The sequence below is a fragment of the Orcinus orca genome, chromosome 1, assembly GCF_937001465.1.
Source record: "Orcinus orca chromosome 1, mOrcOrc1.1, whole genome shotgun sequence".
Classification (NCBI taxonomy): domain Eukaryota; kingdom Metazoa; phylum Chordata; class Mammalia; order Artiodactyla; family Delphinidae; genus Orcinus; species Orcinus orca.
Genome location: NC_064559.1, coordinates 106684260 through 106711975, shown reverse-complemented (window position 1 = coordinate 106711975; position 27716 = coordinate 106684260). Strand labels below are relative to the sequence as shown.

The window sequence follows — 27716 nt, the reverse complement described above, 5'->3', positions numbered from 1 at the left end:
TATGACTGTCATGAGTGGAAATCTCCTAGTTGAATTCTTTTGAATTGACTGTGACATGTGAGGAATCTTCTGCTACCCAAGATGCTTCACTGCTATATGCAGAACCAGAATAGTCCATGAGGAGAAGGATTTATACAGAGGCCCTTCCACCTCCACTCAGCTCTCTCTCAGTAGCACAAATCCTTAAATCACAGAATAGCAATTTTAATAATCTCTGCTGTTTTATTTACTTTGCAAAAGTGGTAAGTAGCTTATTCATTGGCTAGATTGACCACTCTGTCTTTAATGGCTTTTTTTCAAAAGATGCTTGGGGAACATGCTGGTAACATAGGGCTAATCCACTTATTCATTCATCCCTGAGGGTCATAATCATAATGGCCTGCTGTTTAGAACACAGCTGTGCAGATGTACAACTTCTAACTCATGCCCTATTGTTTCCCTACCTATTATGTGCCACTTAAATGTCCCTGAATCATAGAATGATATTAGTACAGAAGAGGATCTTGACATCCAGCATAATGTCTTATTTCATAGTTGAGGAAACTCTGGCCTAAAAAGTTCTGGTAACTTGCTCAAGGTTGCATAATAGTCCCTGGCTAGACCCCTGGCTCCCAATTATTAAATTATAAACCTTTTTCTTCTATACTGTATACTTTGTCAAACAATTTTTGAAATACTCTTGTGATCATCCTTAATGTTGGTTCTTTTACTCTGAATTATCGTGATATTTCTTTTCTTAAATTCTACTTAAGTTAAAGCTTAAGTTTGACTTAAACTTTGTTATGTGTCAACTTTGTTGTGCTATCATGGGTGAGAACAATACATCTCTTTTGATCCTACAGTTGAATATACAATCCAACCAAAGGTAGTACCTTCATGAATTATTTTCCTTTTTCCTCAGAGTTCCTAACCTAAAACTGATTGAACTCTTCCTCCAACCTGAAGCACCACTGATACTGTAGAAGATAGAATCTATGTAATTCGTAGTCCCTCTTTTGAGATTTTGTTGAACATTGCTGTTGTTAGTTTGTATTGTGAACACAGCAGATATAAAGTTATGACATAATATTAAATATTCTTCTTTATACCACACGTGTGCCCCTTTCTTTCCCTTTTACACATCAGTTTTGGTAAAATACCTGTCCCACTTTTCTCCATTGAAACTCTCGTAGATGATCTCTCTGATTCCTGTGTCCTAAGGCATTTTCATCCTTGATTGAAAGCTAGACAAGCTGTGCTCTATTCCAAAACTTCAGGATCTGAGAAACCCAGTCTAGGGGCATAGCCAACTGCTGGTCCTTCAGGCTATGAATTATTACTTCCTTTGCCTCTTCTGGTCAGCAGTTCTCAATTTAGCGTGCTTAAGAATCACCTGTGGAACTTAAGTAAAACGTCGATGTGTATGTAGGCCTTAGCTCTAAAGCTTTTTAAACAGGCACCTCCTAGGATTCTGCTGTCAGTATTCCTCAGGTCTGCAGCTAGTATGAGCAGGATTAAATGACTTCTCTGTTGCAGACACCGAGCCAGCCATACCACGTATGTAATTTCATGTAAGCCTCCAGTAACTCCACTAGGTCAGTGTTAGAGGTTAAGTGAACTGCCTTTTTAAGTGAATTGCCTTTTTAAAGCCATATTTTTTATTGCTTCCACCCAATCCTAGTGAAATATTCGGTGGGAGGAAAGGCTGCGTCTAGAATGTCTTGGTGAAAATTAGTTATTTAGTCCATTTTATTTCCTCAACAAATGGAATATTTTATGCGCAGCTGGCACTGTGGAGGTTCTGGAGGTACAGGGTGAACGGGACACGCAGAATCCCTGTTCTTATGAAGATGATCTCCTATCACAGGAGCCAGACGTAAAGCAAATAATTAACATAAGTACATTTGATGATAGTTGTGATTAGTGTTATTTATTTCTTCTGTGTTCCTAGGTCCAAATTTCTCATCCAGTAGTTGAAAAGTGACATGATAATTAATAGAACTGTAGAATCCATAATAATAAATTTGTCCCAATGTCCTTTTTATTTTTTTCTTAACAGTGTAGTTACCCTTGTTTATTCCGGAGGCCACTGAAAATTAGAACATGAGGCTGCAAGCATGAGTAAAGACAACTAGACTGGGTGTCTTGAGTCCTAGATTTTTAGTGATGATGCTGCCACCAAGTAGCTATGGGAGTGCGGGTAATCTCTTGCTCTTTCTGAGTCTTGGTTTCCTCGTGTATAAAATAAGGGAGTTGTTGTAGGTCTCTGAGGTCTCTTCATGCTCTGGGGTGTCTCTGAGTCTCTGATGGCCTGAGGTGTGGGTAAACGGGGCTATTAGGAACCGAGGCCAAGACCAGACCTGGCCCCTGATTATGTATGTTTCCTGTAGGAACACCATGCTGAGCCTTTGCCTTGAGAATGCAGAGCTGAAAGAGCAGATGGGAGAAGCAATGTCTGATGGATGGGAGATTGAGGAAGACAAGGAGAAGGGCGAGGTGATGGTGGAGACTGTGGTTGCCAAAGGGGGTCCGAATGAGAATAGCCTTCAGGCTGAATTCAGAAAGCTCCAGGGAAAACTGAAGAATGCCCACAATATCATCAACCTCCTCAAAGAACAGCTGGTGCTGAGCACCAGGGAAGGGAATAGTAAACTTAATCCTGAGCTCCTTGGGCACCTGGCCAGGGAGATCGACAGAATGAACACAGAGCTGGTTCGCTCTTCTGGAAAGCACCAATGCCAAGAAGAGGAGGGTGTGACCATGAGGCCTTGCCCCAGACCCCAGAGCCTTGACCTTGGGACTGCCTTCGCAGCGGATACCCACCAAGTAAGTGTGGGATTAGATGGAATGAAAGACCCTTGGAGAAGGGCTGGAAATGTCAGTTTCTACCTTAAACAGTTCTGCCCTGTGGGTCAGGAGATGCCAAGGGAAGGGCACCTTTGCACCACAAGTAGTGGTGATAATATTCCTCACACATCAACCTTCAGAAAAGTTTTTTACAACATTATCTTATAAATATTACATGAATAATTAATTTTCCATAAATATTTGAGTGCCTAATTTTACAGATAAGAGACTAGACATTGGAAGCAGGCAATAAGGCTTTGTCTCTGTCCTTCAGGTATTCAGTATGGTGGGAAAAGATGGCACAAAACCAGATCATTTCAATAGGATGCAATATAGGGATACATGGGGTTTTAAGGCAGCCAGACAAGTGGTGTGTAATGACATCTCTTCCTTATCACTGCCATTTTCATCACAGCTCATCATAGGTGTCTGTCCCTGAGCCTCAGAAGGAGTTATCGGGATCCTCTAAGGGGAGACAGCTGAGCTGAGGATTAAGTAAAATGGAGACTACAGAGGATTCTTTTTTCTTTTAAATTGGCGTATAGTTGTTTTACAATGTTGTGTTAGTTTCTACTGTACAGCAAAATGAAGTAGAGTTCCCTGTTCTATACAGCAGGTTCTCATTAGCTATCTATTTTATACATATTAGTGTATATATGTCAATCCCAGTCTTCCAGTTCATCCCACCACCCTCCCCTTTTCCCCCATTGGTGTCCATACGTTTGTTCCCTACATCTATGTCTCTATTTCTGCCTTGCAGCCCGGTTCATCTGTACCATTTTTCTAGATTCCACATGTATGTGTTAATATATGATATTTATTTTTCTGACTTACTTCATTCTGTATGACAGTCTCTAGGTTCATCCACGTCTCTACAAATGACCCAATTTCATTCCTTTGTATGGCTGAGTAATATTCCATTGTATATATTTACCACATCTTTATCCATTCATCTGTCGATGGACACTTAGGTTGCTTCCAAGTCCTGGCTATTGTAAATAGAGCTGCAATGAACATTGTGTTACATGACTCTTTTTGAATTATGGTTTTCTCTGGGTATATGCCCTGTAGTGGGATTGCTGGGTCATATGGTAGTTCTATTTGTAGTTTTTTAAGGAACCTCCATACTGTTCTCCATAGTGGCTGTATCAATTTACATTCCCACCAGCAGTGCAAAAGGGTTCCCTTTTCTCCACACCCTCTCCAGCATTTATTGTTTGTAGATTTTCTGATGATGCCCATTCTAACGGGTATGAGGTGATACCTCATTGTACTTTTGATTTGCATTTCTCTAATAATTAGTGATGTTGAGCACCTTTTCATGGGCCTCTTGGCCATCTGTATGTCTTCTTTGAAGAAATGTCTATTTAGGTCTTCTGCCCATTTTTGGATTGGGTTGTTAGTTTTTTGATATTGAGCTGCATGAGCTGTGTATATATTTGGAGATTAATCCTTTGTCCACTGATTCGTTTGCAAATATTTTCTCCCATTCTGAGGGTTGTCTTTTTGTCTTGTTTATGGTTTCCTTTGCTGTGCAAAAGCTTTTAGGTTTCATTAGGTCCCATTTGTTGTTTTTTTTTTATTTCCGTTACTCTAGGAGGTGGATCAAAAAAGATATTGCTGTGATGTATGTCAAAGAGTGTTCTTCCTATGTTTTCCTCTAAGAGTTTCATAGTGTCTGGTCTTACATTTAGGTCTTTAATCCATTCTGAGTTTATTTTTGTGTATGATGTTAGGGAGTGTTCCACTTTCTGCAGAGGATTCTGAGAGGGCAACTGGGCAGGAATGCAGGGAGGGATGAGTGGAGGTTTCCACCCCTTCTCTCTTCAATCATTGAACAAACATTTACTGAGAGCTCCTCCTCGTTAGATTCAATTGGCACCATGCTATGTGTTGTAGATACAGAGATGAATAAAACATTACCCCAACTCTCCAGGAGCTCGTTCCGGAAAGCAAGTAAGTGCCAAATGGGATGAGGAGCGCTGTGACAGACACATGAATAAAGTCCACAGGGTTCGCAAGGGGTAGCAGCCATCACTGCCTGGGGGATGAGCTCAGACTGCCCTGACCCTGTGCTGGCTCTTTTCACAGCTGGTCAACCAGCCCCAGGCCCGTAACTCTGGACCTCAGTCAGAATTTAGCCTCCCAGGATCCACCAAGCACCTGCGCTCCCAGTTGGCACAGTGCAGACAACGCTATCAAGATCTCCAGGAGAAGCTGCTGATATCAGAAGCCACTGTCTTTGCCCAGGCCAACCAGCTGGAGAAATACAGAGTCATGTTTAGTAAGTCTTAAGTTCACGTCACCAAAGTGTCTGTCTTCTCCCTGAGAAGCTACATGCTTTGCAGACTTCACTTTTCTTCCGCAAATTGAATCCTGACCACAACCCTAGGATTGTGGAAGTGGATACTTCAATTTGCAGATGGCAGAGAAGAGTAAATGAATAAATCAAGTTTGCAGCGACAGTATAGGGAGGAAACGGACTAACACCTAGATTTGCTGATTTCTGGTACAGTCAACAAACTGCCTTATCTCTCTCAATGTATGCTAACTGCTTCTCTTCTGCTCCTCTTTGCACCACATCAGAGTCTTAAAAAATATACCATCATTGTTGGTCTAGAATCAGCGCTTTCTAATAGAACTTCTGCGGTGACAGAAATGTTCTATACCTACGTCATATGTGGTCATGGAGAACATGAAATGTAGCTAATTCAACTTGGGAATTTTAAGCTTAATTTTAGTCAGTTTAACCTAAAATAGTCCCACGTGGCTAGTAGCTACCTTACGGAACAGTACAGATCTAGATGTCTTTGAAACTCTGAATGAGTTCAGCTCCATTCAAACATTTACTGAGCCCCTGTGAACAAAGCATTTACTAGTTTCCCTGGGACTTCTAGAGATGACTTAAAAATGTCTGGTCCCAGCGAAGCCCCGTTATCTGTAGATGGGATCATCAATAGCAAACAGGCTCCTCGTGGCAGAGGGAAGTCCTGCTGTCTGGAGCAGGTGGTCTCTTCTCCCACCTAAGTCCAAAGAAGCATCTATTCCACTGTGGACCTAACCTCCCTGCACCCTAAGGGCCAGGGTATGTGCCACTGAGGGTGAGGGTGTATGTGGGAAATTCAGATACTCTGTAACACCCCGTCTCTTCCTAAGCAGGTGAATCCTTAGTGAAGCAGGACAGCAAGCAGGTGCAGGTGGACCTCCAGGACCTGGGCTATGAGACTTGTGGCCGAAGCGAGAATGAGGCTGAGCGGGAGGAGAGCACCAGTCCCGGTAAGAGCACAAGTATGGGGTTCACCTTCCCTCCCTAGAGGCAGCCTTCACATTTGGGTGCCGTTGGCGAGTCCCACATGCAACGAGGAGTAGGGGTAAGGGGGCATGGTAGACTGAAGAGGACACAAGACCAGAGAGGGACAGGAAGTCTGGAGGAGAACTCTTGCCCAGAATGAGGCTGAGTGTGAGTTTGAATTTCTACAATTAGTTTTCAGCATACTGCTGTTAATTTAAAAAAATGTTCTATCCAACTGTTTATTATAGAAAAAATACTAAGGTCTATTTATTAATGAGAAGACCAGATGAGCTTTGGGGGAATAGGTAAACCATAAGTTTTAAAAAAAATATTCTTCTATTATAAAAGTACTGTGGGGCTTCCCTGGTGGCACAGTGGTTGAGAGTCCGCCTGCCGATGCAGGGGACACGGGTTCGTGCCCCGGTCCGGGAAGATCCCATATGCCGCGGAGCAGCTGGGCCCGTGAGCCATGGCCGCTGAGCCTGCGCGTCTGGAGCCTGTGCTCCACAACGGGAGAGGCCACAACAGTGAGAGGCCCGCGTACCGCAAAAAAAAAAAGTACTGTGACTATAGGGACATCCACCAAATTGAAATCAAGGAGGAAAACACTTGAGTAAAATAGAAGGTGACCACACCTGACTTGCTGGGCTCTTGGGAGGGTAAGAAATACTGCATTTGAATGTTAGTACAGTGCCAGCGCTGAATAAAGTACTGCTTCAACTTTTGCTCTAGTAATTATTGTCCTCAAGACCTTGAAGGGAGTGGCCTCAGCAGCACATCCAGCTTTACTCAGGAAGATGTCTTTGTCTTTTCTCAGAGTGTGAGGAGCATGACAGCCTCAGGGAAACTGTCCTAATGGAGGGGCTGTGCTCTGAGCAGGGACATCTGAGCTCCACACTGGCCAGCCCCCCTGGAAAGAAGCCCTTGGAGAGCCAGCTAGGGAAGCAGGAGGAGTTCCAGGCATATGGAAACTCAGAAGACATCTCTGTCCTATGTAAGGACATCAAAGATCTGAAGGCCCAGCTGCAGAACGCCAACAAGGTCATTCAAAACCTCAAGAGCCGGGTCCGGTCCCTCTCAGTTACAAGCGATTATTCATCTAGTCTGGAGAGACCCCAAAAGCTGAAAGCTGTTGGTACCCTCGAGGGATCTTCACCTCATAGTGTCACTGATGAGGACGAGGGGTGGCTGTCTGATGGCACTGGGGCTTTCTACCCCCCAGGGCTTCAGGCTAAAAAGGATCTGGAGAGTCTGATCCAGAGGGTGTCCCAGCTGGAAGCCCAGCTCCCGAAAACTGGAACAGAAGGGAAGCTGGCCGAGGAGCTGAGATCAGCCTCGTGGCCTGGGTAAGGAGGGTCCTCTTTGGACCATTACTTGATTGATGATGTCTAAGTTTATGTTTGATGGAGGGTAGCCCGGGCAGGTAGAAGAGAGAACCCATCAGGGCAATCAGAGGAGCACCTATTTAAATGGTAGCCCTAGGTCTGAAGAAAGGACACGTCACCCCTGCTGGGAGATACCAGGTCCCTGGGATTTCCTCCTTAGGAATGTATTCTTAAAGTGACAGGATATATGATATAAGTAGTAAGACTGGAGTCAGACTTCCTGGGTTCGAATCCTAGCTCTGGGACTTACAGGCTATGCAACCTACTCAGTCTTTCTGAGCCTATTTCTTTACCTATTAAATGAGGATAATAAGAAAATCTATCTCAAAGGGTGGTTATTAGGTTTAAATGAATTAATACAAGTGCTTATAATGATGCCTAGCATATATTAAAGCTCTCAATAGTATTTGCCATAATTATTATTGTTATTGATACTTTGTGGTTGAAAAACACCAGGGTAGATAGCCCTCTCAGTATCTGGGTCATCTATGCTGAGTAACAAACCACCCCAAAGCTCAGGGGATTGAAGCAATAATTTATGTGGATTGGCTGGGCTGAGCAGTGTAGCTCTCACTTGGGGTCTCTCATGCGGCTGCCATCAGATGGAGGTTGGGGCTGGAGTCCCTGAAATGTCTGCCTGGACATGGCTTCTTCATTCATGTGTCTGGTGACGTGGCGCTCCTTGGCTTCTCTCTTTCTCCATGTGGCTCCTTGTCTTCCGGGGCCTCTCCTCCTGGCCTGGGCCTCTCATAGTACGGTGGTCTCAGGGTAGTTTCACTTCAGCATGGCAGCTGGCTTCCAAGTGGAAGTTGCCAGGCCAGTTAAGAGCGACTCCTGGACTCGGTGCAGTGTTACCTCCACTATGTTACCTTGGTCATGGTGGTCACAGAACCCACCCAGAGTTAAGGAGGTGGAGAATAACTTCTGCCCAATGATGAAAGAGGGGCACAGCCACATTATAGAGGAGCACATGGAACGGGAGCTTGAGTAATGGCTAACTTTGCAAAATACAGTCTGCCATAATATAGATGGTCTTTGAAGTAGAAGACAGGAAAGGACCTATTTGGATTTTTAGTATTTATTGAGCATCTACCCAATAACTATATTTAGTATTTATTGAGTATCAACTGTAAGTCTACACTATATTGGTGCTGTAAGGGATGTAAACTATGGCACTGTATTTACCCCCACAGAACTTATTTTTCATTTTTGGACACATGACTAACACGTATAAAACAGTGGAAGAATGGTGGCATACCATGTTGTTTGATGCAAGTTTGTCAGAACAGAATTTACTCTTAAATACATCCTTTGGTTTTTGTGCCAGAATTCAGCTTAAACGGAGGAGCTCTTAGAGATGTTCTCACAGAAATGACTACAGAAGCCCCCATAACTTAATTTTCACTCTTTTCCATTCTTACCCTTTCCTCTTCTTTCCTACATTAGGAAATATGATTCCCTGATTCAGGACCAGGCCCGAGAACTATCCTACCTACGCCAGAAAATACGAGAAGGGAGAGGTATCTGTTATCTTCTCACCCAGCATGCGAAAGATACAGTAAAGTCTTTCGAGGACCTCCTAAGGAGCAATGACATTGACTACTACTTGGGGCAGAGCTTCCGGGAGCAGCTCGCTCAGGGAAGCCAGCTGACAGAGAGGCTCACCAGCAAACTCAGCACCAGTAAGTTGGCCACAGGGCTTTTGGACACTCTCAGTCCCTCCCAGAGCCCAGCCCCAGATGACATCCACACCTCCACCACAGCCTTTTAACCCAGGTTCTGCTTCATTTAACCCAGAGGTCATTACAGAATCAGGACTGGCCAGTGGGAAGCACCGAGGAGGAACCACAGGGTCAGAGAGGCCATGATTACAGCATCATTTATGGAATGTGACCTTTAGGGAAGGAGGCTGAGTCCACCTAGTGCTAAGGGGGAGAAAGGGAGAAGAGATCAGAGGACTTCACTGTAGTTAAAGGAGCCCTGAACCGAGACTTGCAGTACGCAAGCTCTAGCCTGGATGCTGCCACTAACTTTCTTTGGGCAAATGACTTAACCTTTTGATATCTCTGTTTCTTCATCTATTGCCTGGTATTGCACATGAATGTAATTCAAATACAGATGAAGCACTATGCCCTTTTGAACATGGTTTGGGCACTGAATGTCATAGTACAAGGGCTAGGAATATTGGTAATTATTGAAGCCCTTGACTTAGAATTTCCTGAGAGCACCCGAGGGAGAACAGCAGGATCGATCAGTCTTGAGGGCCAACCATCCCACATCCTAGCGGCAGGTGCAGAGGTGGGACAGGGCTGTTTATCATCTCCTCAAAGCAAGAGTAGGTTCTACATGAAAGCTGTGATGGGTCACAGAGCTGCTCCGTCTGGGAGTCAGTCTGTGGCAGGCTTGGAGGCTGGAATGTTCCAGAGGGAAGTTAGCCAAGTGCCTTTTAAACTTTGTTTGCATTGATTTAGGGTAGAGGAAGTCATGATGGTGATTACCAGGTCAGGGAAGGTCTGCCTGGTGAGCTCAGGAGAACCTGCAGGTCTGTTCTCTAAAGATACAATCTGAGGTCTCCCAGAGCAATTCTCCCACATATCCTGGACATACATAGAGTAGTCACTGTTTTGCACCCAAATCGGCTCCTGCATTTATAATGTGTGAAGTGAGACCTGTTTAATTTCTTACTGTTTCTTTCTGAATTTGGTTTGCAGAGGATCATAAAAGTGAGAAAGATCAAGCTGGACTTGAGCCGCTGGCCCTGAGGTAATTCAAATAGGATCTGGTAAAGGAATCAGGAACAAGGCCTAAGGGGTCAAGGGTGGCTGCAGTTTCACAAATCAGGGGGGAAAAAGGAAAATGCTGATTGTAATGAATTCATTTATTCATGGAACACATTACTGTTCTTTTTAGCCTTACTCTCTTTTGATATAGTTCTATTGATTTCTGTTTGTATATTTATTCAAATTAGTAACCTAGATTTATTATTATATTATTAGCTAAGTAACCTAGAGTCAGTCTGACTTAAAAGTAAACTAACCAGGTTTTAAGGGTCCTTGGCACCCCAAGGATCTCCTCTGCTTCCCCGCTGTGTGTTTAAAGACCAAGGTGTGTTTTTGCCAAGTTGGCTTACCCCAAGTTGAGTTGGCAGCGAGCTTAATGGCCGTACAATTTCCTTGGGAAAAAAAGAATTGTATTACAGTTCCTAATTTTAAAAAAGTGCTTGACGTTGCAGATCCCGGGAGGCTACAGCGTCTTAGGAGCCAGTTTTCACTGAGTCACTGAATGTTATCTCATTATGTGCAATAAAATACAGGCTCAGCGTCCTTTGTAGTCACTAGTTCACGCCCCTTTGTGTCGTGAGTGTGCTTTAGACCACTCAGTGCTTCTCAAAATATCTGCAGTGAAGGACAAAGTATTTTTTTTGTTTGTTTTCCTTTCTAATCCATCACAGACACACACATTGTCTCTATCTCAGTCAACCAGATGATTCTACTTATCATACTCCTAGATGTTGTGGGAATGCCACACTGCTATGTTTCTCAAGGCTTACCTTGCACTTCTGTACTTACTGGAGACTGGGGACCAACAGTTCTCGGACTCCAGCTGTACTGGGGACCATACGTTAAGCAGCAGTGCCTTGGAGCACTAGCTGAGCCTCTGCTAGTCCTCAGTGTGTTGTGTGGCCAGTGCACTGGGTAGCTCTTGCTCTCCTTCCCTCTGCACCTGACCTACTTTCCACTCCTAATCAGAGATGGGTAATTTCGTTTACCCTTTGCAGGAATGGTCCCCTTGACTTATGTGGCTTTTCCCATGTGCCCTAGTCAGGACTAGCTAGTCCAGTGACTTTGGGTTCAGCTGTTGTCCTCCTTCACCCCACTAGGCTCAGCAGGGAGCTGCAGGAGAAGGAGAAAGTGATTGAAGTCCTGCAGGCCACGTTGGACGCGCGGTCCCTAACGCCCTCCAGCAGCCGTGCCTTGTCTGACTCCCACCGGTCTCCCAGCAGCTCTTCCTTCTCGTCTGATGAGCCGGAAGCCTGCTCTGACATGGACATAGCCAGCGAGTACACACACTATGAAGAGAAGAAGGCTTCACCCAGTCACTCAGGTAGCCTCCACTTTCTGAGTGGAACCACCTCTATCTAGGCTGAGAGGAGACCTCCACATCCAGGCCTTATAGAGGCACCTTGGTGTGTATCAGGCCGAACCGTGCCAAGCACAGGCCCCAGTGGGTCAGGATCTTTGCTATGCTCCTGACTCTGCAAGTTACCCCTGTCGCTGGGTCCCCACCAGCATACGGATACTGCTGTTGGACACGGCGAACGACAGTGGGGAGGGTGCGGTTACGGAGACTTCTCTTCCCCACTGCCTCATGAGCATACCGTCTGTCTGACTGACCTCCTTTTTTAAGATGGGATATCTTATCCCTCCAGCTAGCTGCAGTTCCTGAACCCCGGAGTTTCCGTGGGTGTCCACAGATGCTGCTGGACTTGCTTGGTATTTTTGGAGGTGCCACTTTCATGGTTTCAGGCTCTGAGCCCCACTCTCACCTCTAAGGTGGCTTTCCTCACTGAAGGAGCTGTCTGCCAGTAAGGAATGAACACCGCTCCCAGCGCTTGTGCTTGACGCTCTCCCTGAAAACCAGGCTCTGCCCTGGTTAAATATAAGGCCAGATTCCAGTTCTTTGTAGAACATCAAACATGTTCTTTCATTCATGGGTTTTGTAGATTCCATCCATCATTCAAGTCTTTCTGCTGTACTGTCTTCTAAACCATCAGCAACCAGTGCGTCTCAGGGGGTTAAGGCCGAACCCAGCAGCAGCCCCAGCAGCTTGCCAGCTCCCCAGAATCCCCCCAAGGAGGCCAGCCCGGCCCATCCAGGTATGCAACAGCCAGTGGGGCAGGGTCTTCATCTCCTCTTCCTCAGCTGCCTGTTTGACTTTTCTTCAGGGACAAGAAAAGCATCATTAGGAGCTTATATATCAATACATCGAATCCTAGACAAAATCAAGAGACCATCCGGATTAGCTAATAGTGTCTGACTCCTCTTTGTTTTAAATATTTTAGACAAGTAAATAATCCACAATAGACTTTCATCTACGTATCAATTTTGGCCAATAGTTGGCTAATCATTCTAAAAGAAGCATCTTCATTTCCTTCTCTCATTTCACCCTGAGAATCAGAGGCAGAATGCTTCTCCTAGGATTACTGCAGCCAAAGAACAAAGGGAAATTGACATCCGCTGCTCCCTTATATGTGTTCCCCATTTTATCTGCAGAGGAGCCTCTACAGTAGGCAGGGCAGCTTACTTCATAGCTAAGGATGCTTCAGTATCCTTAGACAAGATTCTGTTCATATTACATTATCGTTCATGGGTTTATGAATGGGTTGGTAGTCCTTGATGTGTATATGGTATGTATCTTGGACCAGTAGTTGTACATTTCATTTACCTGCCTCAGCTTAGTTACCAGAGGGTGCATTGTTCAGTCACAGCTCCACACCAGCAATGGCAGAGAAAGGGCAAACCTTGTTCTCACCTCCTACCACCCAACAAGATGGGCTGGCTGGCCGCCTTCAGTGTGGTTGTGGTGAGGTCGGACTCGTGTAGAGGTGCCCCCAGAAGAACAGCACTTTCCTTCTGCCGCCCTTGTCTCTCTTGAGGACAAGTCAACCAACATCTTAAGAAAAAGAATGTGTTCAACTCTTTCTGAGCCTGGGCTCAAAGTTTCTGGGCCAGAGTGGGCAGCAGCTAAATCAGGAAATCATGGGGAAAAGCTATTCACCTAAGCACTGTAGACATCTGTGTAAATGCTTTGGGATCAGAAAGAGCAGAAGGTCAGGGGTTTTAAAATCAGAATGCCTCCCTGAAGGAGGCCTGGTCTGTGTCACTTGGTAATTCAGTGGTCTTCAGAGCTGTGCTGCTCTGATACTATGTCAGTATCTTGGGGTAAGGGATGTTTTTCAGAATGTGATCGTTGTCTTTCACGTGAGACATTCTCCACAGGTCTGTCTTGGTTTCTTCTCCCTCTGTGGGCCATCTGCCCGATAACTCTTTTTAGGAAGAGGAGACAGATTCAAACATGAGAACTTCCCAGGGTTCCTAAAGACCTGTCTACAGATGGACTGCCTAATGATGACCTGTGAAGATTTTTTTAGAAAGAAATTTCTAAGCCCTACTGCCAGAGTTTATGATTCAGTAGATTGCAGTAAGGATGAAAGAACCCGTATATTTTAAGAATCTTTCTTAAATTATTTGAATGTCCAGAAAGATTTACAGGCCATTGTGTGTAAGTCAGTATGCCAAGGCTTTTATTTTTCCTTTGGTGAATGAACACATTGATTTGGGATTCTGAAGTTTGTTTCCATCAGTGTTGAATTACATGCATTAGTCATGCAAACTTCCCCACTATCCTAGTCTACTTCTGCCCTCCTCAGGATGAGTCCTGTTGCTTTCAGAAGAGGACTTCTAGGTGTAGGGAGAGTCTTGTCACAAGGGCCAGGACTAGCACATGCTGGTAGCAGCACCGCAGGGGCTCTTGAGAGCATCCAGGCACAGCCATCCTCACCTATCCGTGTCCAGATGGCTAAGATGGGGCTTTCATGGCTGCCTGGGTTATGGTAGTGCCACCTTGCCTCTTGTAGCCAATCGTTTTCAAGATGAGCATAGAATGTGTATGCAAGATACATGTACAGGATACATCCCTGGCAGGGAAGGAGGAGGAGGGGGTCAGCTAGGCCAGCATCCTGGGTAACAGTGCTTCCCCTTGGCCATCTCAGTCATCACCACATTGAATGATAGACACTCCCCAAGGAGATGTTTGGTCAGGGAATAGTTTCACCTTCTCAATCTTTCACCCATTCTTTTCTCTGACTTTCTCTCTAATGGTTTATCTCCTTTCTCCCTAACTTTCTGTTTCTAGGCCTTCATTTTCAATCCATACCCACGCTGGTTAGCCTTCCCCAGGCACCACTGCCCTCAGCTCCACCCAGCTTCCTGCCTTTCAGCTCTGCTGGCCCTCCCCTCCTTGGCTGCTGTGAGACACCCATGGTCTCCTTGGTTGAGGCTCAGCAGGAGCTGCAGATGCTGCAGAAGCAGTTGGGAGAAAGTGAGCACTTCCTGCTGCATTTGTGTTCTTGCGAATGATGGACCCACACTGTGTTTCTCTGCATGGCTTTGGCTGGATGGCAGAGTTTTAGAAAATAACAGGGGTACACGTTATCAGTGGACAATTGAGGGAGGGCTGTGCTTGCCGCTTTGGGAACTATATTTACTGTTATCTTTCTCATGTGTGTGCCTCATCAGTTAACAGGTATATATGTTCATCAGTCCCTAGACCTGGTGCTCTCCCACTGCTGACAGTGTGGGGTACCTTCCACCAAGTGTATTGAAGCCCTGACACATTGGCAACATGTTCACTGGCAGGACATGGGAGAGAGGTTTTTTGCCTGCCAACGCAGGATGAAGTGGCCAGAAAAAGATGGCCACATTCAATGGGATCATTTCCATGGCAATTATATCCTCCTCAGTGAAACGTTTGTAGTCAAGTTCAAATTCTGACATCATCAGGTTCGGGGCTAAAAGGATGGTGGAGGAGGGATTAAGAAGGGGTGCCAGGGCTTCCCTGGTGGTGCGGTGGTTGAGAGTCCGCCTGCCGATGCAGGGGACACGGGTTCGTGCCCCGGTCTGGGAAGATCCCACATGCCGCGGAGCAGCTGGGCCCGTGAGCCATGGCCGCTGAGCCTGCGTGTCCGGAGCCTGTGCTCCACAACGGGAGAGGCCACAACAGTAAGAGGCCCGCGTACCACAAAAAAAAAAAAAAAAAAAAAAAGAAGGGGTGCCAAACCTCTCTTCCCCTTACACGAGGTTAATTTCTGTTTCTGCACAGGCGACACAAGGACAGCTAGAAACAGAAGCACAGGCTGTGATGTCTGATTGTGAATTCTGTCAACTCCCAGATATAATTGATGTTATGTAGTCACAGAATTCATAGAATATGTGGTCATCTTTTAGAGAAAGGTTTGATGTAAATATGGGCTGGATGCCACATCATAAAACATTTTGTTTTATTTTAAGCTATAAGCTATCACTTATAGCTTAAAATAAGAAAAGAACCTCACGTGATGAATTTGCTCTCTAGTAGTGCTTAAAAAAACTAGAAAGCAATTTGAAATTACCTTAAAACCACACTCTGTGCCTATAAAGAAGAGCTTGGATGAGGCAGAAATTAAGGGTAGGGTCACTGTACAAAGGGTGTCCAACGACCTAAGACCACAGCTAGGAATCTGCCTATCTGAAGCCCCAAAGGTCATTCGGATTGGCTTATTTATCAGCTCTGAAAATGGATACACTGTCTACTCTGACCTCAGTTTGACTTCCAGAACCAGCTAGACTGAGTCTGTTTTTAGAAGAGTTTGTACATCTTCCTTTCTGCAGGAAGTGAAGTCTTAGAGGCTACCTTCTTATCAGCATCACACAGGTACAGCAGCCTAGGTTTGCCTACCAACGGGAACATGGTTTTACCCTGTTCCCTGCCAGAGCAGTAACTACAGCTCAGGGAAGTGAGGTTACTTGTTCAAGATCACTAGTAACTGGGAGAAATGGGCTTGAATTCAGATCCTCTGCTCCCAGTTCCATATTTCCATTATACCTTCTCTATCTAGAATGGTTTTGTTACAATCCTGCTCAGAGCACAGAGCTGAGCTCGGCTGAACGACTCTGGAGGCCCCTTGCGACAATCTTTTCTCTCTTTAGAGATGAGAGGAAGGTGCTGTTCTCTCTGATCTAGAACTTGCTACTATAGCACACCTGGAAGCAACAACTGATGGATAACAAATTTGTTCCATGCCAAAAGGCAAAGCTGTTCTGTAGATTACCTTTCTTTTCCTTGACACCTTTTCCTTCATCTTTCCACACTGTCCATTTGTCTTTGCCCAAAGGGAAAGGTGGAGGAAGGAGAGCACTGTGCATGAAAGGGTCTGTGATGTGGGTTGAATTGGAGTCATATCCAGTCTGTGCCACCGGCCAGAGTTTGGGTGGTCCCAGCCTTGGTGAGGAAGGCTGTAGCCCTTTCTTTTGCCTTGTCAAGCACAGTCCTCACCAGCTCTCCTCCTTTGCTTTGAAACAAGCTTCCAAGTGGACAGTGGTGCATGGCGGCTTCTCAGGCCACTGTGGGGCTAAAATTTCCTTGTGCAAGAGTCTGTCTGGCATCTTTGCATGGTTTAGGGCATGTGCTCTGTATCGTGTGACCGGGAAGACTGGAACATGAGAATACTGATCACCGTTACCGATAGACTTGGCACCTCCTATGACCTTGGTGAGATAGTAAGCTGACTGTCGACAATCACTGATTTCCCCCTCTGCCTGTGTGGGGTTGGGGTTGAAGGAGGTGTGAGAGAGGCAGGAAGTCACATTCTTTAAAATACTGACTACAGGGCTTCCCTGGTGGCGCACTGGTTGAGAGTCCGCCTGCCGATGCAGGGGACGTGGGTTCGTGCCCCAGTCCGGGAAGATCCCACATCCCACATGCCGTGGAGCGGCTGGGCCTGTGAGCCATGGCCGCTGAGCCTGCGCGTCCGGAGCCTGTGCTCCGCAACGGGAGGGTCCACAACAGTGAGAGGCCCGCGTACCTCAAAAAAAAAGAAAAAATTACTGACTATAGTTTAGATGCTTACGTGTTTCATCTCCCTCTTTAACTTCCTGTGATCCTAATGAATATCTAGTATTTTTCAAATTGGGGAAGGGGAGATCCATGACAATACTTCTCAAACTTTCCTGCCTCCTAGAATCAGCTGGGATGATTTTAAAACATCCGGTGCCCAAGCTGCACTGATACCAATTAAGGTAAAACCTCTGGGGGTCCAGGCACCAGTACATGCTTTTACATTGTCTCAGATGATTCCAGTATGTGGCCAAATTTGAGAAACAGTTATAAATGAGGATCAAAATTGGCAACTGCCAATTGCATTAATCCCTCAAAGGGGGTTGGCTTGGTTGGAGGGAACCATGACCTCACTCCTCACTCCTATTTCTTAGGTGGAGCTACCTGTTTACTCTGTTGCCCATATTGATAATCCCTGGAAGAAAGTAGTCTTCTGAATGTGAATATCCTAAACTATGGCCCTGTTCACCTCTTTCCTCTCTCCACCAAGTTGGGCTTCTTTTTACACAGAAGCAGAGATAATGGGAAGGCCCATGATTTCATAGGATCTATGAAAGCACCAGCCTATGAAATGAAAGGTCCTCCCTCCCCCATGGAAGAGTGTTCATGACTCTTTAGACATGAGTGATGACATATTTCAGTTCCTGGAACCATGCTGGGTAAGAATGAAATCACCTCTTGCCTTACCTAGAACCTCCCCCAGCCTCAGCAAAGAAGTTCCTCACTCTGGAGTAACTGGGGCCGCCACGTCTAGCTGGATTTATACCCCCTTCCTCTTCTGACAACCCCAAAAGCTGGCAGGTTAGCTTCTGGGTACAGCAAGTACTCATAGGGACACAAATGTTCCCGTTCACAGGTGTGCTCAGTGCTACGGCCCATCACACTCTTAACCTCTGATTTTCCCAGTGAGTTCTACTTCTGGAACTTCCCTGGATTCTGTCATGAGGAATTATCACAGGAGCCAGGATTAGGGCCACTGGACTTCCCTTTTGTGTACACTAGTGACTTTCTGATACGTTATTCATCCCCTACCTCTTGGTGTCTCATGCTAGCAAATACAAGGGGTGAAAAGTTATAGCCTCTAGGATGGGAATCCTCATCTAATTGGAATTTCCCAGCAGACTGGGACCTCTGATAGCCCACGTGTCCCCTTTAGTGTCTGTTCTTAGCAATCACATGCTTCCTTGCCGATCCTTCTGTTCTGATACTGCTTCTCATTCATGTTTCTTTCTGCCCAGGTGTCAGCAATGTTCATCCTGCTTCCCCAGCCACATTGCCAACCAACCATTTAGAAGCCAGCCCTTCCCACTACCTCAACCCTGCCCAGCCCCTCTCTCCTCTGAGGGGCACCATAGAACTGGGCAGAATCCTCGAGCCTGGGTACTTGGGCAGCAGAGGCCAGTGGGACATGATGAGGCCTCAGAAAGGAAGCTTATCTGGGGAACCATCTTCAGGCTCCTCCATGTACCAGCTTAACTCCAAACCCACAGGTAAAGCACAAAGCCGAGCAGGTCAATTATTTTTCTAAACCGTGTGAAACCCCTTACACTTACCAGTTACCCTGGTAGCTGTACATGTACAATTACAACTCCCTTACACGAACCCCTGCATGGGAGGAGGCCCATGGGGCTTGGTTAGCACCAACTGTCCTGTGTTTGAAGCCAATTTACTCTTTAAACAAAGTCACCTGAGCTCCTGGATGCCTGTGAGAGAGACCGGTGATGTTTAGGGATCTTGCTGAGAGGCCACTGGCCAAACCCCACACCCCCAATATGGGCCCCACTAGTGACCAGGATTCTCCATCTCCCACCTCCTCCTGTCCTGCTGGGTGACTGCAGGGACTGACCTGCTAGAGGAGCACCTTGGTGAAATCCGGAACCTGCGCCAGCGCCTGGAGGAGTCCATCTGCATTAACGACCGCCTGCGGGAGCAGCTGGAACACAGGCTCAGCTCCACTGCCCGCGGAAGCGGTAGGAGAGGCCCAGGCCTTCCTGTTTCTGGTTGTAATTAGGCAGCTGCTGAAGGTCAACCCCTAGGCAGAGCTTCGCAGACTTCAAAGCACCGAGGTCTGCTTTTCTGTATTTGCTCCTTACACCAGCAAGGCAGGGGGCAAGTACTATGCTCCCGTTGCAGCTGTATCTGAGCTCAGAGAGTAACTTTCCTCGCGGCAGGTCTAACCAGGTCTGGTCCCCAGAATCCTCTGACTTCTCTTCCATCCGAATCTGCTCATATCTGCCTGCTGACTTCTGTGTCCTGGTCCTGTGATTGGCAAGTGGTAGAGCCAAGTCTGCAGGGCCTCATCCAGCCGCTTACCAAGGTGGCCTTCCTCCCCCCCACCCCCACCCCCAGGCTGCTGACACTTGGAGGCCGTCCCTTCCACACGCCCTTGTCCTGCCCACAGCTCAGCAGCAGCTATTTAGGGGAAAGGGCCTCCTGAACAGCTACAGCCAGGGCACGTGGTAATGCACGCACAGAACCCACTCAGAGGAGCCACAGGAAAGCCAGGCATTCAGCCCATCAGGCTTTAGGCCCGGGATGTGAGTTCTCTGGGTTTTCTGCTGGGTTGGGATAGTATCTTTGGAGATACAGAATGAGCAACACAGAGAGCGTCTATTACCCAAATGTGTAACTTGCCTGCTTGCACTTCCTGGGACAGGACCCACCTCTAACTTCTACAGTCCGGGCCTGGAGTCCACACCTCAGCTCTGCAATGAGAACAGAGTCCTTAGGGAAGAAAACCAGAGGCTTCAGGCTCAGCTCAGTCATGCTTCCAGAGGTGAGTGGTCAAAAGCCGCAAACTGTGGTTACTCCCTTTCCTCCCTGCCCGTACCAGTCACCAACTGGAGAAGCAAAGAGACGAGGTGGAGAGAACAGAGCTACCCAGACCTACCAACCCCAAACTCCCATAGCTATTCTCAGTCTAGAAAGGGCTACTTCCTGACAGTTCCCAACCATGGGCCCTTAGACTCCTAGGCTCCAAGGACAAGGCACTCTAGGAAATCCACCACCTCTGTGCAACCCTCCTGCAGATATTCAGTCATTAGCTCTCAAACTGCATACCTCAGTGCCTGTTCTACCTGCCCACAGTTCACAGCTAGTTTGGACCCAGGACAGGGAGCAACATGAGGCCGATACACTCTCTCAGGTTTCTCCAGATGTGGCAGCTCTGTGTATCCCTCCCATGCTGATCTGCTATCCCCGTATCTCCTCACCACCTCCTACTCATACACTCAGGGCTCCTCTTTGGTCACCAGTCCTCATGACTCTGTGTCTGAAGATGCTAGCAAAATGCCCTCCAGAGCTTTCCCAACACTATTCAGTGGGCATCCACGTGTGGGCATCATTTCCTGTGCGCCCTGGTGGGGCAGCTGACCTTAGTGTTAATTGACTAAATGGAATCAATATACTTTCAATTACAAATTATTTTTATTTACAAATATTTATTGAATAGCCATAACAGACAGAGAATAGTGGCTAAGAGGATTAAGCCCAGAAGGAAAGAATGCTTGTGGGAAAGGAAAAAGACATCAAGAGATATTTCTAACTTAGCCTCCTCAGAGCAAGAAGATGTGAGAGGAGTGATCTCTGCTTGGGAAGATAACAAAAATTATAAGATAAGGGAGAAGGCAGAACTACTAAACTTTCATTGCATGCCTGGAAAGAGCAGAACAGACCTCACAGGTGAGAAGATAGTAAGATTTAAAAGAGCTCAGTCTGCCAGGCCCAGGTGATTCTGCCCCAGACGACTGACAGCACCGGAGCCTTATTCTCAGAGTCCCTGTCAATAGTCTTTGAGAAACCATGAAGATCAGAGAGAGGCTGCAAGACCAGGAAAGGACAGATAGCTCTATTTGCAATATGATGAAAACAATATATACTAAAAACTGTAGACAAGAAATTTTGATGTGGATCCTTGGCAAAATTCAAGAATGGATTACTGCACAGAAGGTATGTGAGGACTTAGAAAACAGTGAGCGTCAGGAAGCAGAGTGTTTTCTCTAAAAGCAAGGTGGGACGTATTAAATCAGGATCAAAGGGCATTGCCGAGAAGGAGGTTCCCATCCCTCTGAGTGTGTGGATATGATAGCATACCCTCACTTTGTCTCTCCTGGCAGCATACGCTGGCCCTCCTTTTGCTTTAGTTCTGTTTGTCAGGATGGATGTGCTTGGGCTCATCTTGCTGCTGACCTTTGGCCCTACAATATATGTACTCCTGTGTTCTGCCCACCAGAGCACTCCCAGGAAACAGAATGCCTGAGGGAGGCTCTGCTGACCTCTCGATCCCAGCTTCAAGAGCTGGAAATGGAGAGGGAGCACCAAAAGGTGGAACGGCAGCAGCTTCTGGAAGACTTGAAGGAGAAGCAGCAGGAGATCTTGCATTTCGAGGAGGAACGACTATCTCTCCAGGAGAAAGACTCCAGGTTAGAGGGAGCCCACTGATAAGGAAGGTGGCCCATTTTCAGATTTAGCAAAAGGGATATTGGCAAGATGGTTAATGGTCTTGCCATTGAAGTTTTTGGAAACCTCACTATCCCCTCCGCTATATCGGATTTATGGGTAACTTTGAACAGAAGGAAGGACTTCTCTGGGAATGTCTTTTTCACTCCAGAGTTGAAAGAGTAAAACCCTGTTATGGAAGGCTTCAGCATATCAGATTCTGGAGAAAGTACATTCTCGTGCTTCCAGTTAGTTTTAAGATATTAGTCCCACCATAACCTAGGAAGCTTCTACACCAGCCATGATGCTGGTCCCCAGCGTAAACCCTGTAACTGCTTGACAACATGAAAAGAGCAATGTGGGGCGGTAAGAATACCAGGTAGTGTGTCCTAGGTATGGTAGCTAATGGCATGACTCCAAGCACAGTTACTTTACCTTCCAAGTCTCTGTTGCCACATCTGTAAAATAAAAGCGATGGTCTTCATGACCCCTGAGTTGACATCTAGGGCTAGAATTCTATGATGCAGAAGTTGGCTCACAGCCTCTTGCCCTGGTGGGGCCCCACCAGCTCAGCAGACCCTTGCTTCTCCCCTGACAGGCTGCAGCATAAGCTGGCCCTCTTGCAGCATCAGTGTGAGGAGAAACAGCAGCTTTTCCAGTCCCTCCAGTCAGAGCTACAGATCTACGAGGCACTTTATGGCAATTCCAAGAAGGGGCTGAAAGGTATGTTTTCCCTTCTTCCCCACCCTATGAGCTTCTTGCTCTTGCTAAGGGTTCTGGTGAAGTCTCTACCTTGGGAGTTGTGGAGATCTTGGAAACCTATCTTGCTCTGTCTCAGAGAAAAAACCTCAGTCATTGAGGATCCCAATAAGAAGAGAGGGGAGCTCTCAGACACAAAGCCCAGAGGTTGGTGACATGAACAAGATCCAGCCTCGACATCCTTAAAAATAGGCCACAAGAGTCGAACTATACCCACCTGCATGGTCTGAGACAAGTTAATCAAAGTCCAGATTATACAGTAATTCAAAAAAAAATACACAGAACTATCCTGGTGATACCATCATTTGAAAACGTCTTGAATGTTGTGAATTCTGACCACCCATGCAGCCAATGTTGCAGAAAACCTGCTCTTACCCCAGTGAGAAAATTAAAAGTTTTTTTAAAGAAATTTTTATTCTGGAATTTTTGTCAGAAAAATAATTTGCAGGTATATTCTCCAAGTCTTTTTAGTGTCTTTGAAAGACAAAACTTTTAAATTTTGTTGAAGGTCAATTAATCAAAATTTTTGTTTTATTATTTATGCTTTTCTTTATGTCCTAGCTAAGAAATCTTTGTCTATCTCAAGATCATAAAGATTTCCTTGTATTTTTCTTCTTGCAGTTTTATAGCTTTTGCTCTTATGTTTAGGACCGCATTTCACTTTGAGTTAATTTTGTATGCGAAGTGAGAAAAAGGTTAAAGTTTTTCCAGCACCATCTGTTACAAAGACTGCCATTTCCCATTGAATTACCTTGGCAGCTTTGTTGACAATCAAGTGACCATAACTTCTGTTAATAATATTTTGTAATTTTTAGTATATTCATCTTGCATATTTTAACTTATACATAAATATTTCTCATGTGTGTGGGATAACATTTTTATTTCAATTGCCAAATAATTGTTTTTTTTGCTAAGATATAGAAACACAATTGACTTTTCATCACCATGACTATCTTCTAATTGCTTGGCAATCTATTGAAAAACAATTGCCAAGGCAAAAAAAAAAAATCACTTCTCAATATATATGTGAGTCTATTTCTGAATTCTCCATTCTGTTCCATTAATCAATATGCCTATTCTTACACCAATACCAAACTGTCTACATTGTTAGAGTTTTATAGTAAATTTTGAAATCAGGTTGGGTAAGTCTTCATACTTTGCTCCCTTTTTATTTTTTTTCTCTTTTAAAAAAATGTTTAAAATTTATTTTTTATATTGGAGTATATTTGGCTTACAATGTTGTGTTAGTTTCAGGTGTACAGAAAAGTGATTTAGTTATACATATATCAATTCTTTTTCAGAATCTTTTCCCATATAGGTTATTGCAGAGTATTGAGTTCCCTGTGCTACACAGTAGGTCCTTGTTGATTATCTATTTTATATTAAAGTGTGTTTATGTTAATCCCAACCTCTTAATTTATCCCTCCCCCTCAACCCTTTCCGCTTTGGTAACCATAACTTTCTAAGTCTGTGAGTCAGTTTGTTTTGTAAATAAGTTCATTTGCATCATTTTTAAAGATTCTACATATAAGTGATATCATACGATACTTGTTTCTCTGTCTGACATACTTCATTTAGTATGATAATCTCTAGGTCCATCCATGTTGCTGCAAATAGTATTATTTCATTCTTTTTTATGGCTGAGTAATATTGCATTGTATATATGTACCATATCTTCTTTTTTTTTCTTTTTATTCTTTTGAGACATTTATTTTTAACATCTTTATTGGAGTATAATTGCTTTACAGTGTTGTGTTAGTTTCTGCTGTATAACAAAGTGAATCAGCGATATGTATACATATATCCCATATCCACCCTCTCTTGCATCTCCCTCCCACCCTCCCTATCCCATGCTACTAGGTGGTCACAAAGCACAGAGCTGATCTCCCTGTGGGATGCAGCTGCTTCCCACTAGCTATCTATTTTACATTTGGTAGTGTATATATGTCAGTACTCCTCTCTCACTTCGTCCCAGCTTACCCTTCCCCCTCCAAGGGGGAAGTCCCTCTTGAGCGTCCTCAAGTCCATTCTCCACGTTTGCATCTTTATTCCTGTCCTGCCCCTAGGTTCATTAGAACCTTTTTTTTTTATTTTTTAGATTCTATATATATGTGTTAGCATATGGTATTTCTTTTTCTCTTTCTGACTTACTTCACTCTGTATGACAGAGTCTAGATCCATCCACCTCACTACAAATAACTCAATTTCGTTTCTTTTTTATTTTATTTTATTTTATTAACGTCTTTATTGGAGTATAATTGCTTTACAATGGTGTGTTAGTTTCTGCTTTATAACAAAGTGAATCAGCTATACATATACATATATCCCCATATCTCCTCCTTCTTGTGTCTCCCTCCCACCCTCTCCGACCCCTCTAGGTGGTCACAAAGCACAGAGCTGATCTCCCTGTGCTATGTGGCTGCTTCCCACTAGCTATCTATTTTGGTAGTATATATAAGTCCATGCCCCTCTCTCACTTCATCCCAGCTTACCCTTCCCCCTCCCTGTGTCCCCAGGTCCATTCTCTACGTCTGCATCTTTATTTCTGTCCTGCCCCTAGGTTTTTCATAACCATTTTTTTTCCTTTAGATTCCACATATGTGTGTTAACATACGGTATTTGTTTTTCTCTTCCTGACTTACTTCAATCTGTATGACAGACTCTAGGTCCATCCACCTCACTACAAATAATTCAATTTTGTTTCTTTTTATGGCTGAGTTAATATTCCATTGTATATATGTGCCACTTCTTCTTTATCCATTCATCTGTCGATGGACACTTAGGTTGCTTCCATGTCCTAGCTATTGTAAATAGAGCTTCAATGAACATTGTGGTACACGACTCTTTTTAAATTATGGTTTTCTCAGGGTATATGCCCAGAAATGGGATTTCTGGGTCATATGGTAGTTCTATTTTTAGTTTAGTTTTTTTTTTTGAATTTTTGTATTTTAATTTATTTTTTTATACAGAAGTTTCTTGTTAGTCATCAATTTTATACACATCAGTGTATACATGTCAATCCCAATCACCCAGTTCATCATATTTTTAGTTTTTTAAGGAACCTCCGTGCTGTTCTCCATAGTGGCTGTATCAATTTACATTCGCACCAAGAGTGCAAGAGGGTTCCCTTTTCTCCACACCCTCTCCAGCATTTATTGTTTGTAGATGTTTTGATGTTGGCCATTCTGACCGGTGTGAGGTCATACCTCATTGTAGTTTTGATTTGCATTTCTCTAATGATTGGTGATGTTGAGCATCCTTTCATGTGTTTGTTGGCAATCTGCATATCTTCTTTGGAAAAATGTCTGTTTAGGTCTTCTGCCCATTTTTGGATTGGGTTGTTTGTTTTTTTGACATTGAGCTGCATGAACTGCTTGTATATTTTGGAGATTAATCCTTTGTCAGTTGCTTCATTTGCAAATATTTTCTCCCATTCTGAGGGTTGTCTTTTCATCTTGTCTATGGTTTCCTTTGCTGTGCAAAAGGTTTTATGTTTCATTAGGTCCCATTTGTTTATTTTTGTTTTCATTTCCATTTCTCTAGGAGGTGGGTCAAAAAGGATCTTGCTGTGATTTATGTCATAGAGTGTTCTTCCTATGTTTTCCTCTAAGACTTTTATAGTGTCTGGCATTACATTTAGGTCTTTGGTCCATTTTGAGTTAATTTTTGTGTATGGTGTTAGGAAGTGTTCTAATTTCATTCTTTTCAATGTCGCTGTCCAGTTTTCCTAGCACCACTTACTGAAGAGGCTGTGTTTTCTCCGTTGTGTATTTTTGCCTGCTTTAACAAAGATAAGGTGACCATATGTGCATGGGTTTATCTCTGGGCTTTCTATCCTGTTCCATTGATCTATATTTCTGTTTTTGTGCCAGTACCATACTGTCTTGATTACTGTAGCTTTGTAGTATAGTCTGGAGTCGGGGAGCCTGATTCCTCGTGTTCCGTTTTTCTTTCTCCAGTTTTGCTTTGGCTATTTCAGGTCTTTTGTGTTTCCATACAAATTGTGAATTTTCTTGTTCTAGTTCTGTGAAAAATGCCTTGGTAGTTTGATAGTGATTGCATTGAATCTGTAGATTGCTTTGGGTAGTAGAGTCATTTTCACAATATTTATTCTTCCAATCTAAGAACATGGTATATCTCTCCATCTGTTGGTATCATCTTTAATTTCTTTCATCAGTGTCTTATAGTTTTCTGTGTACAGACCTTTTGTCTCCTTAGGTAGGTTTATTCCTAGATATTTTATTCTTTTGTTGCAATGGTAAATGGGAGTGTTTCCTTAATTATTCTTTCAGATTTTTCATCATTAGTGTACAGGAATGCACGAGATTTCTGGGCATTAATTTTGTATCCTGCTACTCCACCAAATACATTGATTAGCTCTAGTAGTCTTCTGGTAGCATCTTTAGGATTCTCTATGTATAGGATCATGTCATCTGCAAACAGTGACAGTTTTACTTCTTCTTTTCTGATTTGGATTCCTTTTATTTCTTTTTCTTCTCTCATTGCTATGGCTAAAACTTCCAAAACTATGTTGAATAATAATGGTGGGAATGGGCAACCTTGCCTTGTTCCTGATCTTAGAGGAAATAGTTTCAGTTTTTCACCATTGAGAGCGATGTTGGCTCTGGGTTTGTCATATATGGCCTTTATGATGTTGAGGTAGGTTTCCTCTGTACCCACTTTCTGGAAAGTTTTTATTGTAAATGGGTGCTGAAATTTGTTGAAAGCTTTTTCTGCATCTGTTGAGATTATCATATGGTTTTTATCCTTCAGTTTGTTAATATGGTATATCACACTGATTGATTTGTGTATATTGAAAAATCCTTGCATTCCTGGGATAAACCCCACTTGATCATGGTGTATGATCCTTTAATGTGCTGTTGGATTCTGTTTGCTAGTATTTTGTTGAGGATTTTTGCATCTATGTCCATCAGTGATATTGGCCTGTAGTTTTCTTTTTTGTGACATCTTTGTCTGGTTTTGATATTAGGGTGATGGTGGCCTCGTAGAATGAGTGGGAGTGTTCCTCCCTCTCCTATATTTTGAAAGGGTTTGAGAAGGATAGGTGTTAGCTCTTCTCTAAATGTTTGATAGAATTCGCCTGTGAAGCCATCTGGTCCTGGGCTTTTGTTTATTGGAAGATTTTTAATCACAGTTTCAATTTCATTACTTGTGATTGGTCTGTTCATATTTTCTATTTCTTCCTGGTTCAGTCTCAGCAGGTTGTGCATTTCTAAGAATTTGTCCATTTCTTCCTGGTTGTCCATTTTATTGACATATAGTTGCTTGTAGTAATCTCTCATGATCCTTTGTATTTCTGCATTGTCAGTTGTTACTTCTTTTTCATTTCTAATTCTGTTGAT

The 27716-nt window shown here is 44.3% G+C and overlaps 1 protein-coding gene across 47 annotated transcripts in view; it reads left to right on the top strand.

Annotated features, from left to right (window-relative positions):
- PDE4DIP (phosphodiesterase 4D interacting protein) overlaps positions 1–27716 on the top strand; it is a 288606-nt gene that overhangs the window by 178003 nt on the left and 82887 nt on the right. For 24 of the 47 annotated variants that reach the window (XR_007473525.1, XM_049702093.1, XM_049702136.1 and 21 more), the window contains 14 exons: positions 2370–2805; positions 4918–5110; positions 5983–6102; positions 6936–7464; positions 8950–9185; positions 10215–10266; positions 11384–11607; positions 12227–12379; positions 14419–14604; positions 18396–18647; positions 18996–19127; positions 19814–19933; positions 21389–21578; positions 22193–22317. Coding sequence is in view for 46 of the 47 variants with exons in the window: in XM_049702093.1 (XP_049558050.1) it covers positions 2370–2805; positions 4918–5110; positions 5983–6102; positions 6936–7464; positions 8950–9185; positions 10215–10266; positions 11384–11607; positions 12227–12379; positions 14419–14604; positions 18396–18647; positions 18996–19127; positions 19814–19933; positions 21389–21578; positions 22193–22317 (2948 nt within the window). In the remaining variant the exon portion in view is untranslated. The remainder of the gene's footprint in view (positions 1–2369; positions 2806–4917; positions 5111–5982; positions 6103–6935; positions 7465–8949; positions 9186–10214; positions 10267–11383; positions 11608–12226; positions 12380–14418; positions 14605–18395; positions 18648–18995; positions 19128–19813; positions 19934–21388; positions 21579–22192; positions 22318–27716) is intronic. The other 23 variants (XM_033436749.2, XM_033436724.2, XM_049702217.1 and 20 more) reach the window with 8 other exon arrangements.